At 38.9% G+C, this 17351-nt stretch overlaps 1 protein-coding gene across 3 annotated transcripts in view; it reads left to right on the forward strand.

Moving 5' to 3' along the window:
- CDIN1 (CDAN1 interacting nuclease 1) overlaps window positions 1–17351 on the forward strand; it is a 259336-nt gene that overhangs the window by 210439 nt on the left and 31546 nt on the right. The window contains exon 11 of one of the 3 annotated variants that reach the window (XM_068535309.1): window positions 8858–9034. The exons of 1 other annotated variant lie outside the window; for it this stretch is intronic. In XM_068535309.1, the coding sequence (XP_068391410.1) occupies window positions 8858–8912 (55 nt within the window). In that variant the 3' untranslated portion in view covers window positions 8913–9034. Of the gene's footprint in view, window positions 1–170; window positions 1306–8857; window positions 9035–17351 lie in introns of those variants that run through there. One more of the 3 variants, XM_068535299.1, reaches the window with a different exon arrangement.

Here is a 17351-nt window from a genome sequence, read left to right on the forward strand (position 1 = left end):
CACGAAATAAGCTCTTTGGTGTAAGTTCAGCTACTTTCAGTCATCATGGCAGCAACCGAAACAAAAACTCCGTTACAATGAAGTCATTTCATCATCTTATCCAAGATCACCGTGCTCTGGAACTATGTTGATACACTGTGTGTGCATGTCCCTTTCTCATGCCTTTGCAGGTTTGGGCCGGGCTTAGTCATCTACTGGTACGGATTTATCCAGGAGCTGGACTGTAATCGGGGAAGGGGTATCTTGCTCCACGCCTGTTTCCCCACCGACATCGTCACCTTCCGCCATAGCACTGCTTCACCCTGATGATCCTGGAAGAGAAGCCGGGAGGAAAAGGTGAATCCGGAAGCAATTTCACTTTCCTGCGGTGTAAACTCCTGGCGGCATCTGCCCTGAACTTCAGCTGAACTCTCGCCGCCCGTGGTCACACCACTACCTCTTTAGACAAACATATCAAGAGTTTCTGTTCTCCTTCATCCCTTTTGCTCATGTGAACAGCCAAGAACTACAGACACAGCCCACTCATTATCAGCATTTCTGTCTCTGTCAAACAGTTAGTTTATAGATAGTCATAATCTTTCTTCCTTCCGGATGGTTTCTCCTTATATCCTGAACAAAAGAAAAAATGTGGAGACTGAAAGGTGTGATTCTTCGATTCTCCTCCCAGTTACTGAATCGCCCTCTTTTTTTTTTGCCTCCATTCATTCTCTCTCCCTCCCCCTTTCTCTTCATGTACACTCACAGATACCCGGGGTGGCCTTACTGTCATGGAATAACCTAGCACAGTCCCAGCAAAGCCAAAATCATGAAGGCTGCAACTAGATTTTCGCTCTCACCTGCGAGGGCAGACCTTGCTGGGAGCCTGCGTTTGTTTTGTCCAGTTTTTATGGTTTCCTGACTTCTATGGCAGTAAGCCAAGCTGAAAAAAACATACTCGATGAGAATTTCCTCTTTCTATAATACTTATTTGAACACCAAACATTTTCCATTTATCTCATTTAAAAGCATTAGTTACGTTGTGTCTGGAAACCACACTCCTTCTTTGGATTGGGGGCTGAGGGCAGACGACTGAAGCTGGGTGCCAGCCTTGACAAGAGTTTATTTTTAAACGTTTCTAGTTGTCAGTATATGTATGGTAGTCAGTATTTTTATGAGTAAAATTTTTCAAAAGCACATTCTGGACCCTGCTTTGTATCTGCATTTTATACGGCATAGTTATATAACACTCAAATAATTTAGGCGTTAGGATTGTTCGGCTTTGAATGAATTAAGTGTACCAAAAGTAAACCTAGAGCGATTTTCAAGTAAGCAAAATAAAAGAAGTTTTGTATTTGTTCACTTTCATTTATTCACTTCTTCTACTGCAAACCAAATTTCAATCTAAAGGAAAACATCAGTAAATTCATTATAAACCTATCTTTTAGGAAGGTAAAAAATTAATCCATACCCAAAAATGTACTTAGTAAAATATTTGCCCTCATGTTGACAAAACATAATATTCTTTATAATGTTGAATGAGTTTGGAAATATTAGTAAAAATGTAACTTTTACAAACACCTTCAAGTTATATACATTGCTTGGTTCTTTCAAAAGACTAAATACACCATTTGTACTTTGTTCATTTTGTACCTAAGAAGATTTGCAGAAATCTGCCTACGGCCTTTCCTTTTGAAGGACACAAACATGTCGGGTTCAGGCATGGATTTTAGCTCTGTTGCAGGTTGCATTAAACAAAAAAGAAAGAGGAAGAAGATGAAACAGTAAGGCGGTATCAGGCAAACTTCTGTTCCAGTATAAAATTCACCATGCGGGTTTCATGAGTAAAATAGAATGATTTGGAACCACTGCAGTTGTCTTGATACACACACACACACACACACACACACACATTTTAGACAAAAATGTTGTTAAAAGCAGTTCTCATGGCATGCTCTAAACTGCTTTTTCTTCTTTAGAAATAAATTACATTTATCTGCACAGATGTTGAAAACCCTGTTAAACCCTCATCAAGGATTTGTTTGTTTTATATTAAACAAATTTATGATGAAGGTGCACAAATAAATTTAAACAATGAAAGAGGTGCTTGCATTTCAGAATTTGCTCTTCTACCTGGTGCCCTGACATAATGTGTTAGGAGAAGGTACCGGTGTTCTCTGGCAAAGGCACCACCTCCTCTTTATGAATGAGGTTTTAAAATCTGGCCCTGAAGAGGGGGGAAGAAACCAGCAGTAGACTGTACATACTATGATAAAGTTACAAGTTATTTAAAACTAAGCTTTATTCAACACAAAAACTAATGTGATTATAACATCTACTACTTTTCAGTTGGAGGAGTGGGGTGAGGGGACTAACGATCCCAGACTGGAAGCGGAAATCCTCCTTGTTCCTCTTTTATGTAAGGAATACTTATCTGTGGTCTATCTGTATGTGTTGTTTGTTTACTTATTTGTTTTGTAAATTTAGACAGTGTAAACATCAGCCCTAGAGGGTATACATGGGGTGACAACTTTTTTTTTTTTTTTTTTTTTCCGCTCTCATCATTAGAACATTAACATTAAAGTCAAATCTTGTGTTATGGAGCTTTCTGCAAACTGTGTTAATGAATTAGGCCAAGTCAGAAAGCAGGAGTGTGTGTACAAACGTAAAACTAAATGATGTTCTCTCTGCATATATAGACTTGCCAAGTGTCTGCTCTCACAAACAAACAAGAGACCCTATTTGTTCGAAGCGTGCAGAGGCATGAGCTCAGAACAAAGCTGATCCAGCGATGATATTTCAGGTGACTTCATAGACCCCTTCCCACCCCATTCCCACCCAAAAAACAAACAAAAAACAGTGAGAATTCTTTTTTTTTTTTTCTTTTGCTTCAGGCGAGGTGTATGTCAACTCTTCTAAACACTCCTAAAATCATATATAAAAGGGAGGCTCAGGGGTGCAGAGTAGAAAGCTGGATCTCCAGGGGGAATCATTTTCTTTTAAGCATCGGTGTGTCCACCTGCTCATTATTGGCAAGGCTTGATTCCACCCTGGAAAAAGATGATAAATTGTCCATCTTTGTGGGGGTGCATTCACTCATTGAAGCCTCCAGGGGATAGCTTAGAGCCCTGGATGAGGTCATCCACTAAATGGGCCCTGGTGGGGGGGCCTCACTAATTAATGCACAGCCCCCAAGTGAACAGTTAATTCACTCCCCCCTCCCTGGGGAGCTACACCCAGTGTTTCCTTTCCACTCTGGAACCAAGATAGCGGAGATGTCTGCTCTTTTTAACCTGTTCCGCCCTAGGACCTGGAGTTTCAGTTGAATTAAATCTTCCACGTGCTGTACTCCCCTCACTTCCTGCCTCTTCCCGGCCGTCCTCGCCTTCTCCTGCCTTTGCAGTTTCCTTCCATGTGGACACACGTTCTGCTCTCTCTCACTACCCCCTTGGCTCTTTTTCTCTCTAGAAAATGATCCCAGGACCAAAATGCAGCTCGTCGGAGTCCTGACCCATACATTTTCGGAGTCCAAGTTGGGGGAGAACAATTGACCTAAGCTCTCTGGGGAAAAGCACACCTAAGCATCTTTGGCACCTGAAGATGATAAAACTTGTAACCAAGATATTACAGGGTCAAATATGGTCTGAGGTTTAGTGTGTCAGTAGCTGTTTTGGCAAAAGGAGCCAAAAGTACATGTGAGGTTTACAGATACTTTCAGGCTGAACGGTGGTGTTCAGCTGATTAAAATTACGAATTTAAATAGTAAAATGTCTCTGTGATTTAGTTAGAGAATCACTCCTAGCTCGTTCATGTTGGGGGCAGCTTGCCATTTTCCATGTGATCTGCAAGTTGCCTCAAAAGTATAACTATTTTGTGAATAGGACAGGAGGAGAAAATCTCCCAATGGGCACATTCTCAATTAGGGTCAAGGAACAGAGCCAGCTTAACCAGAGAGGAAATAAAAGGCAAACAATAGGAGTCTGCCTGCACTGTCACCACTTATAGAGAGAGGTGCCTCTCTGGACCTGCCTGGTAAGTCACTCTCAGGTTAAGGAAGGGTCACAGTGACAAAAGTTCGGACCATCTAATTGTATTACCCCAAAGTAACCTTCCTATATATAGTAAAAACAGTCTGAAGATGTTTTATTAAGAACATGCCTGGATTCGAAAGATTAAGGAAAATGGAATTATGAATTAAATAATAACCAGAACAGCTTGGGTTCCCCTTGTGTTTTTCACTTTCCTGCTATTGTTTTGAATGTGGCTGTGAGACAAAGAGCTGCTTAGGTCAAGGACTATAAGTTACAGTTTTCATACAATAGTCATCCACTAAAATGATTTCAAAGCTTGATCAAAGTACTTCAAAAAGACTTTTAAAACTTTTCCACAATGCAGGGGGAGGGGAAACGCTCATTTGATGCCTTAATTTGCTTCAGTCAGTCTAGCAGAGTTCCATCTTGGCGTCATACCTACTTTATATAAAATCCCACTCATTAGTTAAAGAAACCCAACTTGTTCTTATTGTTGTCTCATGTACAAGTAAAGAGGATTTAAGTTTCCATCTGGTTAACTAGCACAACTAAACCTTCGGAGACACTTGTAATGTAAGGAAAAGATGCACATAATAATCCTGCCTTAAAATAAGCATAACTTGACAGTATTTAATCGTGATATGCAAGGTATTTAAGACTAACTCCCTGTCTTAGAATAAAGTGGATATCAGTGGATTTAGTTGTCATCTTAATAACAGTCATGGTAATAGATAGATTTCATTTTTCATCTCTTTTCCCTCAACATGCATGTACCTGGAGCTGTCTCATGTTACAAGCAAAGATGATGGGAGGTACCCTAGTGGTAGATAAGCTAAGCAGATTCTAGGCCCAGCCATACATAAAGACAGTGTGGGATTGCTGCAACAACGCTTCTGTGTCAGGTAATTTTTATTTTTTAAAAGGAAGGTCATTTGGAAATGCTGACATGAGATATAACCAAGTCAATTAAATGATAACAATGGAAGTTCAGAGTTTAATTGAGGCCTGAACATGAAGCTACCAACCGTTAACCTAAAACAGTCATGAATTCCCCTGGAAACAGCCTCCGTTAAAAGTATTTCTAGAATAGCTAGCACTTTTTTCTTTAAAAAAAAAAAAATGCCTTTGTCATTTTTATATTCAACACAGATACAATCCGAAATTACAATTGAGTTTATCTATAGTAGACTCTATCTTTTAATTTTAATTGAAATTTCTTTTATAGGGCAAATCAAAATTTACATAATCCAAACGACCTCTGTAGGAAACCATAGTTTTGTAAGTAAACCGAAAGTTGTAAACAAGCACCTTTTATTTGATTGTGCCACATTTATCTCAATTGTTGACATATTTCTTTCTGTAGTTGTTTAATGGCAAGATTTCTGACTCGATTGTAAGCTCCATAGAGTAGGAACTATATCTTGTTCACTGCTCTAACCCCTGGTAGCTAACAGAGTTCCTGGCACGGAGCAGGTGTTCAATAAATGTTGAACACACAAATGAATGACTGTTAAATTTATATTAAATATGTTCTCACTTGCTTGCATTAAAGAAATAATTGGGCCCTTTTAATTTTAACTTTCTCATTTTCTTCAGCTGAAAACTGGGTATATGTATTGGAATCGGAGAAAAGCATCATATATTTTGGTGTTAATTAGAGAATTAATTACTTTAGAAACCCTCAAAACCTGAAATACGGCAGTTTCATCAACCAGACTATTTGATACTTAGTCTTAAGGGGAATTCATGTTCTTTCATTGCATTTGCCTTAAATTGAGCCTTAAGTACCTTATTGTTCATCCAGTGTATTGCTAAATTAACTCAAACATTTTAAAATCTTACCTTTGTTTCTCTTAAAAAAAAAAAAAAAAGGCTTAAGGCTTATCTTTATCTTTATATTTCTATTTAAGAAACAGTTTACCCTAAAATCAAGTCAGGGCCCCAAATCAAATATGTTTTGTACACAGGTTTGGGGATATTCAGTGGAATTATTAGATTAACTGCAAATGGTGCTTTTAATTGCTCACTTTTATAATGCTGAGTTGATGTCACAGTGCTTCCTGGCCGTAGAAGTGTCTGCTGGCTCAGGAGACAAGGGTTCTTTGGTCATTTGCCAACAGGATCTGACTTGGGAGAGACACTGTCCATGAACTGCTCAGGGGGCATTTCCCTGTTAGTCATTAATTCAGAGTATATTATCAAAGGCATTTGGCATATTTCCTCATATTTTGAAAACTTATAACACAAAAGGAACTGGAATTTCCATGTTTCTCCTTTGCTCTCCGGGACTTAATTTGTTGGGGCCGTTTTGGTGTGTGATTCCTTCTGTGAGTGTCTGGAGAGAACTGAAGCCCAGGACAGACGTCACTGCGATTGGGTCCTCTTTGGCTCTGTGGGATGTTTCCATCTTGTATTTCTAGCATTTAGGCTCTTCAAGACACAAGTATTTATACAGTCCCCAGTGTGTGTTTAGAAGTGTTTGAGGTGCTGTGGGAAATTCAAAAATGTGCAATAAATGGTCTTTTTTTTTTTTTTTTTTAAGATTTAATTTTATTTATTTTTGGCTGCGTTGGGTCTTCGTTCCTGCATGCAGGCTTTCTCTAGTTGTGGCGAGCGGGGGCTACTCTTCATTGCGGTGCGCAGGCTTCTCATTGCGGTGGCTTCTCTTGTTGCGGAGCACGGGCTCTAGGCACGCGGGCTTCAGTAGTTGTGGCACATGGGCTCAGTAGTTGTGGCTGGCGGGCTCTAGAGCACAGGCTCAGTAGTTGCGGCGCACGGGCTTAGCTGCTCCGCGGCACGTGGGATCTTCCCAGATCAGGGCTCGAACCCATGTCCCCTCCACTGGCAGGCGGATTCTTATCCACTGTGCCACCGGGAAGTCCCAAGTGGTCATTTTTTTGGAAAAATAAATCATTACTTGTCAAAATGAAAACAAAAGATTTGAAAATTTCAGGGAGGACAATTACAGTGTAATAAGGAAAGAGGCAAAACCTATGGGTCTTTTAATAAGATATTTTACTTCTAGACTTCAGGCAGCAAATAGTTTTCTATTTGCTTGTGGTAGCTGCATCCACTGCTGTAGAGAAGGATTCTGAGGCTGAGCTCAGCTCAGCAGGGAAATAGGGTTGTGATCAATTATGGGCACTAATCTTTGGAGTGGGTGGTGATCACATAGATGCCACATGGTTTCAATTCCCACCCTAGGTCATTCGTGTTTAGTGCAAGTATAAATACATTCTAAGCGTTTGGAACAGAACTCATAATCTTGGTCATGGGCCTGAGTAATAAAATAAGCAGTAACATTTTTCACTGGTTCTATAACATCAAGTGAAATAACATCTGTCCGTGGCTGAGATCTGTTTAGTAATTCATATAAGCAAAATATTTCAATAGAAATATGATTTAAAAACTCAAGATAAACACTTTAGAAGGCCACAGATGATTATTGCTCTCAGTAAAGTAAACGCCTACAAGTTACATGACACTATTGATGAAAAACATTGGGTCTCTATATTTTGGGCTCTGCGTGAGGATCTTGAGATTTGAGGATTGTCTCCTATTAGATGGTCTCACATACTCCTTAGTTTTTTAGTTTTCTTGTTTGTTTGTTTTCCCGGTAAAAACAGGCTTGAGGTTTCAAGGTCAGCTGCAGACTGTGCCTTCCTTCTCTTTCATGGTCTTTATATCATTTGGGTATCAATTTCCTACTTAGTGCAGGGCATTTTTATAAAGTAGTTATTGTATACTTGTTATGTTTGTTTTAAAATATGCTCCCAAAAAGAAATGTTAAAATATTTTCAAGGATGCAAGAGATAGGTATGCTGTACATGGTAATGGAGGTTTTGTTAATATACTTACCATTAAGCCATAAATAATTTTCCAAAATCCTTTTAATTGAATCAGCTCATTAATTCTGTCAGCTAAAATAATGACAATCGTTGCACATGGAAAATTAGTAGGTAAAAATCTAAAAATATTTTGTTCCTTGCTAATTTGAATAGAAGAATCCATCTTGGTTTTCCAAGTTACAATTTTTTAAAAAGGATTTTGTGGTAAATGAAAAAAAAAAAAAAAAAAAGCAATCCAGACTAACAGAGGGTAATCGAAAAGCAGAACAACGAAAGAGATGGCAAAGTGGACGTAAGTGCATCGCATGTAAATGTAAAACTCGGTCTTTTGGTAAATTATTTTCATCTTACTTGCTTCCCCACTATCCTTGAAAGTGTTTCCCAATGACAAAGGGGTTAAAAACAGCAGCAGCAGCTTGGGGGCGTGGAGTGAGCAAAGAAACTCATGTGAGAATTGAATTGCATTTTCAGTTGGTTCCTTGACAATTCCCTAAGAGGTGTGTGGAAAGTTAAATTGAGCCATTAGCAAAGATGAGATCAGTTTGACTCATAGACCCTGAGAATTTTAGAATTGGAAGGGACCAGAGACCTCACTGTACAGGTGAAAAAACTGAAGTCTGGAGAGGTCAAGTGACTTGTCCAAGGTCACAGAGCTAGCTAATTGGAGGCAGGACTAGAATCTGTCCCTCCTAGCCACCTGCCCACTGTCCTTTCCACCATGGGGTTAATAATTTATTCTGGAAGGAACTTCCAGTACCTAAGTTATGTTTAGTATTTACAAAGTAAAGGATCATGGTATATTTTTAAATAAACATTCTGAACCGTACTGTTTTTGCCCTGTCCCTGATTCCCTAATCTCTGTAGTAGAAATCAGCTCTTGCTTTGACAGAAATAATTCCCATTTTATTTGCACTTTAGTAACCTAAAATCCTTATCATTTGGTGGCATTCAGTTTCTTTTTCTTTTTCTTTTTCTTTTTTTTTTTTTGGCCATGCCACGCAGCTTGCGGGATCTTCGTTCCCTGACCAGGGATCGAACCTGGGCCCCTCAGCAGTGAAAGCGTGGAGTCCTAACCACTGGATCGACTAGGGAATTCCCAGCATTCAGTTTCTATACATTGCCATTTAGCCTAAGGATTTGCCACTAAGAATGATCTTGGAAATAGTTTTAAGACATTTTTTCCCCCAGCTGATTTACATTTTCATTTTATTTTTCTTCTGTTAAAAAAAAATTCACAGATGTTATGTTTATCATCTTCTGTTCCTATAACAATAATATTTAAACGAATAGTAAATCATGAATTTTTCTGATCATTACCAATAATGATTAGTATATCATGTTCTAGAACTGTACCCAGTAGAACCTTGTGACTTAACACACGCTTTGACAACAGGTTGGAATCCCTGCTTCTCCACTTACAAATAACTGAGCTGTAAAATCTTCAATTTCTTCAACTGTAACATCAAAATACCTCTCACATAGGACTATTGTGAGGATTAAATGAGATTAGTACCTAATACATCGTACGTCAGAGCTCTAACAAAACTGGTACCATACAGTTGTATTATACATGATATAGTTATTGATAATATTACTACCATAGAGTGATCCATCTAATAAATGATATGCACCATTAAAAATGTGTGTTTTCTCTGTTAATATAGAAATCAGTATGAGGTGGATAGCTTGGCTTTTACTGCTTTTCTAAAACTCATTTAGCATAAACCATTTTTCCTAAAGTTCAGGGACAGGCAGTGGGCATATTTAGTCTACTGTTTTTGCAGACGGATGTCTCACTTAACATTCCTCTGCTCCAGAGGAGCTCAGAGGCAGAGTCCACGTTATTTTGGGTTTTTTTTTTTCTTTTTCTTTTTTTTCCTTAACATCTTTATTGGAGTATAATTGCTTTACAAATGTTGTGTTAGTTTCTATGGTATAACAAAGGCCCACGTTTCTTTGGATAGTTACCGTAGCCTTTGCCATAAATACGACTTTGGAGACAGCACAACACAGGGACGAGCCAGCACTTCCAGGTCCAGTTGAAGGCCCAAACCAGCAGTGTGCTCCAGATGAGCCCCGGAAAGTGCACTTTATAGAAGAAGTTTCTATAAAGGGATTGAAATACCTTCTCCAGGCTACTGTTAGTTCAGTGAAAGAAAGCATAAAATGCTGTTTGAATTTGATCTCTGAAAAAACAAAAAAAGCGAAGCAAAAAGGAATTTGGGGAAATGACTGGTTTGTTCCTGGATTCTTCCTCTGATTGATGTTCGTGACCCTATTGGAGGCAGCTTGGTAAAAGACCCGACTTTGGCTAGCGCACCACCCCTAAAGGTAAACCTAATCACATCACAGGCAAGCTGAACAATTTTCCAGCAGCTGAACGAGCACCGATGTGCCCCTCTCTGAACACAAGGCAGTCTTCTTCAATGCCCGCGCTCCGCAGCAAGAGAAGCCCCCGCAATGAGAAGCCCGCGCTCCGCAACGAAGAGTAGCCCCCGCTCGCCGCAACCAGAGAAAGCCCGCGTGCAGCAACGAAGACCCAACGCAGCCTAAATGAATGAATGAATAAATAAATAAATAAATAAATAAATAAATAAATAATAAATTTATTTTAAAAAAAAAATCCAGGCAGATTCTAGATCCAATTCTCCTTGGCAGCAGAGAACACTGTAACAGTAACAACGGGCATGGGAAGTGTGGCTGCTTTCATCGGGGAGCTTGGGATCGTTTTGCAAACAATTAACCACGCTTCACAGCATCCCTGCCAGGTGAAGAAGTGCTCCTGTGCCCGCGGACAGAGGAGTTAACCAGTTGGGCTATGAGTCTTGTACAAGTTATTTATTTACTTAACAACAATAAAGGAAACTTGGAAAAAATGCTTATCCTGAAGAGGATGATCTCTTTCTCCATAGTCTTATTATGTTTTCTGAAAACTGAAATACAATTTTAAAAAATAAATATTAAAATGTTTAAATGCATACCAATCATGAAAATTAAATTGTAGTGTCATTTGCCCAGACTAACCTGTGATCAACACCCAGAGAATGTCTTTTCATAGTTGGTTAGTAGCATCTCATGAAACGCCGGCAGAGTAGATACCAAGCCATGCATGTCGGGGGCTCCCCTGGTGATGCCCCTTCCACACCTCCAACCTCAACTGTGGAATAAGAGCAACTGAAAGGAAACTGATGGGTGCACTGTAAAATTTCATGGTGCCCTCAGTGGCCCCTACTCTTGCTGATGCGTCGCATAAGTTATGAAAGGGAGACTTGAAGAGCAAAAATACTATCATCCCTTTTTACTCACAAAAAGTAAAAGTTCGGCGGAACAGAAGTAACAGCCCTTGAGAATAACTTTGCAATGGGCCCATTTTAGCGCAGCAGGCGGTGTGGTCTAAAGATAATCTAGACGCCTTCATTAACTGAACTTGAAAATTTCAAATGAATTTGCATCGGACTCAACCTGGCATCATATCTTGTTAAAAACATGAAGACTGATACAAACTGTCCTGAAATGGCTTGATCTGGTTATTGCCTAAAATTGATCTATGTTTGCAACTCTTTGAAGTCAAATTAACACAGAATCACCAAAATAGTCACTTCATTGATTCTAACTAGCACATAAGCATTGGTTGGTATAGCTGGAGATATGATGAAGAAGGGTATCTATAGGAACCATAACTCCCCATGTGCTGGAGGCTCGCCAAAGACAGTCTGATTGACCCTCCCCATCTTGGGTGGGGAGTCCAATGTTACCACCCAGTATGGTTCTGGGATCAATTCCAAAGCAGCCAATGGGCTCTCAGAATGAAAATCCGTATAGGGAGTGATCTGTTCCTGGGTGCCTACAGGAGAGAGAAGGGCTGTGTAGCAAACAAAATTTATTGCCTACCCACAGACACATACACACACGCACTCCTTTATCCTTTCTAGCAAAATACAATTTTTATCAAGAACTGGAGGAAGATGCTTTATCCCAACACATGGTGAACTGGTCCAATAATGAGCATGCAACACCATTGTAACCAGTGAGCAGTGAGGAAACATGTACTGTGAGGCTTCAGAGAAAACTATTCTTCCCTGATAAAAGGAAAGCCCATTTTCTGCCATCACTTTCCTTTTGGTATAAGGGTGGGGTGGTTGGAGCTTCAGTAGCCATCTTGTGACTGTGAGGAAAAGGCTAAGAAACCACCAGAGACAGAAGTTATGGAGCCATTGAGTCTGGGTCAGCACTGCCAAAGTCCTCTTGTTTCAACAATCACCCCTTAGGTGTTCTGTTACTTGCACCCAAAAGCATTCCTAACTGACAGAGGGATCTTTTGAATTCCTAGAACAGGATTCTTGGTGATTTCTTATATGCACAGTGGGAGGATTTGAATGAAATATCTAACAAAGTTACTGGTTGCTCAAGACATACCGAGAAACACTGATCCCTAAGCAATATGAAACTCTAAGAGGGCTAGGATGGAAGCTACTTGCCCTCAGAGAGGAGATGAACCCAGCAATTTATTCTGCAGCACCCCCATCAAATTCATTATTTTGTAGAACTCTGAAAATATGTCCGGTGTCTATGCCAGAACTGAAATCTCCAGGGACATCATTGTCGATACTGAGATCAAAATGAAAAATGTTAATAGAGAGCAAAGGGCCCCCTTAGAGAACTGTGGGTAGAAACTTAGCCAGATATACAATCATTTGGGGATAACCCTTCCCATCTCCCTCTCCATTCCACACCCCCATAAAACAATAGCATTTTCACTGGATTATTCAGTTGAATACCTTAGCCAAATTTCTCTTTCTGTCTTTGCCAGCACATCTAAAATGTTTATAATGACAAGGATTGCACCTACTGTGCAATACACATCTAATTAATCTAATTAATACACATCTAATTCAAACAGGTATGATTACCTACAAAAGAGGAGGTATAGCCTAGTCATGAAGCCTAGCAGCACTGGCACCAGATGCCTGGGCTCCAATCAGAACCAAGTCTCATGAACCTTCTGAATCAGCAAATTCCTTAGGCTCCTGGTACCCCGATTGCCTCATCTGTAACAATGGTGGTAATAAGTTCCTCCTGCGTATGAGTTGTAAAAAATTAAAGCATTATATATATGTCAAGTACTTATAACAGATCTTGGCTCCTAGTATACACTCAATAAATGTTAGCTATCATTATTACCCCTTTTCTAGATGAGGTCGTTGAGGCTCGCAGAGGTTAAGTAACTAGTTCAAGGTTTTCCAGCAAGTAAGTAATAAGGCTGTCTCAAAGTGTCTAATTTAAATAAGGTGGTTATAATTTATCTTTTATGTTATTTTTGGAAATATGATAAACATTGCTAGCACTCACCAATATTCTCCTTGACCTCTTGAATGTACAGGAGACTACACTCTCCAGCCCCTTCGTGATTACACAGGGCCAATTCTGGCTAATGAAGTGTGAGTGGATAAGACCTCTGTCAGTGAGGCAGCGAAAAGCCTGCAGGATTCTCCATTCTCTCTCTTCCCCTACTGTACCACCCAACCAAATCTGAGTCTCTACCCTCGTGAGCTCTGAGAGATTAAACAGAGCAACCTACACGCCAGCACCACCACCACCACCCAATAGGGGCCAGAAGTAAACTTTTATGTGTTTAGCTACTAAGATTTGGGGGTTGTTACCACAGCATCATCCTAGCCTATCTCAATAAAATTGAGAGTAAAATTGAGAGTAGAGTAAAATTGAGAGTAGAGTAAAATTTCCAAATATTGTAAAAAAAAGAAAAAAAGAAAAAAAAGAGTATTGACTTAATATTCTATTTAATTAACGTTATCCCAGTGGCTCATTGGCAATCCCTCTTGGTAATTTTTTTTTTTTTTTTTTTTTGGTTCTTCTGACCTTATAACAGTGTTATAATGAGCCCTAAGGAAAAGTTCATGAACATTGTTCCATAGCTTAATTTTCTGTTTCATGTAGTAATCATGCGGCAAACCTATAGGATAAAAAATTATGAATGTTGTAACTAACAGAGTTCATAATTTTAGCCTTAATGTTATTGCTGCTTCACATTTTTTTAGGATATCAGAGAAAAATCTATTATAAAAATTATCATGGCCTTTTGGGTTTTTGAAAGGCATTTTAGCTAACCCTGCATGTAAGCAATCTTCAAGTAGGCATAAACAAATTGGTTTTCTTTCTCCCAGACCTAGAACATACAAATTTCAATCTTAAAAATTGATTCATCTCCTAAAGACATGGTTAAGAAAATGAACATAATGGGCATAAAACACAGACTGGGATAAAATATTTGTGAATCCTATCTAATAAGAACTTGTATCCAGAATATTTTTAAAACTCTGAAAACTCAATAATAATAAAAAAAAAAACTCAATAAAAAAAAAATCAGGAAAATATTTGAACAGTCATTTCACCAATGAAGGACTATGCCATGTGAGCACATGAAAAGATGTTCAGCATCATTAATCATTAGGAAAATACAAATTAAAATCACAATGATACACCACTACACACCTACTGAAATAGCTCAAATTAAAAAATTGACATTACCAAATGTTGAGAGAAGATGTGGAGCGACTGAAACTCTCACACATTGCTTGCTGGTGGAAATGCAAAATGGTATAGCCTCTTAGTTAAAAAACTTGGCAGTTTCTTATAACATTAAATACATTCCATATAACCCAGCAATTTACCCAAGGGAAATGAAGACAAGGGTTTTCATTAAAAAAAAAACCTCTCCAGGAACAGTTACAGTAATGTTATTTATAATTGCCAAAAGCTGGCAACAAGCCAAATGTCCACCAACTTATGAATAGGTAAACAAACTGTGGTACATCCATACAATGGAATACTAATCAGCAATAAATAGGAACCAACAAAAGATACTCACCACACATTAAAAAATTTCAAAAGCATAATGCTGAGTAAAGAAGCCAGACTTAAAGGACTATATACTGTATATGCCATTTTTATAATATTCTAGAAAAGTCAAAACTATAGGGACAGAAATCAAAGAAGTGATTGCCAGGGATTAAAGTGGAGGGGAGGAAATTGACTACCACTGTCTTAATCCTGGTGGTTGCACACTGTTTACATTTGTCAAAAATCGTAGAACTTGGGCTTCCCTGGTGGCGCAGTGGTTGAGAGTCTGCCTGCCAATGCAGGGGACACGGGTTCGAGCCCTGGTCTGGGAAGATCCCACATGCCGCGGAGCAACTGGGCCCGTGAGCCACAACTGCTGAGCCTGCGCGTCTGGAGCCTGTGCTCCGCAACAAGAGAGGCCGCGATGGTGAGAGGCCCGCGCACCGCGATGAAGAGTGGCCCCCTCTTGTCACAACTAGAGAAAGCCCTCGCACGGAAACGAAGACCCAACACAGCCATAAATAAATAAATAAATAAAAGCTTTATTTAAAAAAAAAAAAAAAAATCATAGAACTCTGCACCAAAAAACTCTGTAAATTATACCTCAATAAACAACAAAAGCATATAAGTGTAAATTTTTTTAAATAGATAATAATTTCAAATGAGTTTGTTCTTCAAATGTTGGTAATGTTTTGACAGTTTATAAGTTAAACTTTTCCCTGATTCAATTTACTATCTATAAAATAATAATATATTAACTTATCTATATTAACTCTGCTTGAAATATGTATATGTTGTTTAAAGTCAAAATTTAGAAGAGTAAATCATATTCAAGCAAAAAGGGAAACTATATCTTGCTTCACTGCCTTGGACAAAATATTCATTCAACACAACTCAACAAATATTTATTTGGCATATATTGTCTCAGTATCTGTAAAATAGGCAGCTTTGCAAATTTTAAAGGCCCCTAATAACCATATTATGTCCCCAAATCTTCATTACTTCAAAGCATGTTAGAAAAGGCCTTGATGATATTATTTAGGTACAGAATCCCATTTCTATCTTAGAATAACACCTGGTTTGTAATAAGCAAATATTCTTTGTTATTTTATTATTTAAATTTCTTCCACTCACCATTCTTATGCAAATGTAGTAATATCTGTGGTAGTTGCCTTTGTTAATTGCCTACCCACCAGACAGTCACCACACCACCAACCCCAGCATTACTTTTGCTTATGTCCACTGTCCCTTAGGCTGTATACTTCCTCAGAGGAAGAGAACCCCAGCCCCAACCCTAAGAGGCACATCATGATTGCTCTAAGCCACTCACAGCACCTTCCTTCTCTTACCAGTGACTGGTATAGGCGTAGACATATGATGCAATTGGACCAAAAGCTGAAGGGCTTCTGGAAAAGGCCTCCTTTGCTGATCAAGAATCACAAAAGAAACAGTCCCTCTTCTGCTGGTTGTAGTTGTATCTGGATGGGATACATGAACTGCTGTGGCCATCTGGCAACCAGGAGCAGTGCTAGACTGCAGACAAGCCAGCTCCCTGAGGATGAGGAGGCAGAAACATGGGAAAAGCCTGACTGAGGACGTCACTGAGTCCCTGAATTGGAACTGCCACATCTCCTGTTATCTCGGTAATAAATTTTCTTTACTCTTTAAGCCAGTTGAGTCAGACTTTTCTGTATTTGGAGCCAAGAATGCCATAAGCAAATACACTGTTACTTACAGCAAATATACTGTTTCCCATTGCGGTGGGGAAGGGAAGCTGAGATCACAGAAAAGGAAGCAGGACATCCCCCATTTATTTTTTGGATCTCGAGGATATAGAATAGTATTTATTTTAGTGATTAAAAATATGGATAAAATACTAATCTTAAATGCTGATAAAAGAGGAAACTGGACATGGGATACATGGAAACTGTGCTATCTTCACAATTTTTCTATAAATCTAAAACTATTAGAAAATAAAGTTCATTTGAAAATAGGGATAAAAATAACAGTAGATAAAACAAAGAAAGTGAGCCTTTAAAAGGTGAAATTACTTTGAATAGTGGTTCTTCACAGGTGAGCAACTTTTATGGCAAAACCTCTTCACTTCTACAGTCAGTTCCATGCATCTTCCTACGGAGCGAAGGCACTTCCTGAAAATGCGTAAAGGAACAGGAATTACTGTGTCTATTATTGATAAGATAACAGCCACACTAGAGGCGTGAAGTGACCTGCTGGAGGTCAAACACTAACAAGGGACAAAGCCAAGAATAGGCCTGGCCTCCCATGAAGGCAGCTTTGCTTTTTCTTCTCTTCCTCTACTTGAAATGGCAAGACCCACTTCCAAAAACTCATGGAAAAAGGAAGTTTTCAATTTGGAGAAAATTATTCAGACAATCTGCACACAGAGTGATAATTGAAATGCTATGAGGTGAAGAATATAATTTTTTTCTTTTAATTTTAAAAAGAACATAACTGGAAAATCAATTCATTGAGCAAATGACAATTGCTATCCCAAACATCCCAAAACACCTTGACTTTCACCAAACCTTAGCAACTTACAGGACAATTCAATAAGAAGAAGATGCCCTTTATACGCCTCTATTTCTTTAACAAAGCTAATCATATTTATTAGAATAAG

The sequence above is a fragment of the Eschrichtius robustus genome, chromosome 1 (genome assembly GCF_028021215.1).
Source record: "Eschrichtius robustus isolate mEscRob2 chromosome 1, mEscRob2.pri, whole genome shotgun sequence".
NCBI lineage: Eukaryota > Metazoa > Chordata > Mammalia > Artiodactyla > Eschrichtiidae > Eschrichtius > Eschrichtius robustus.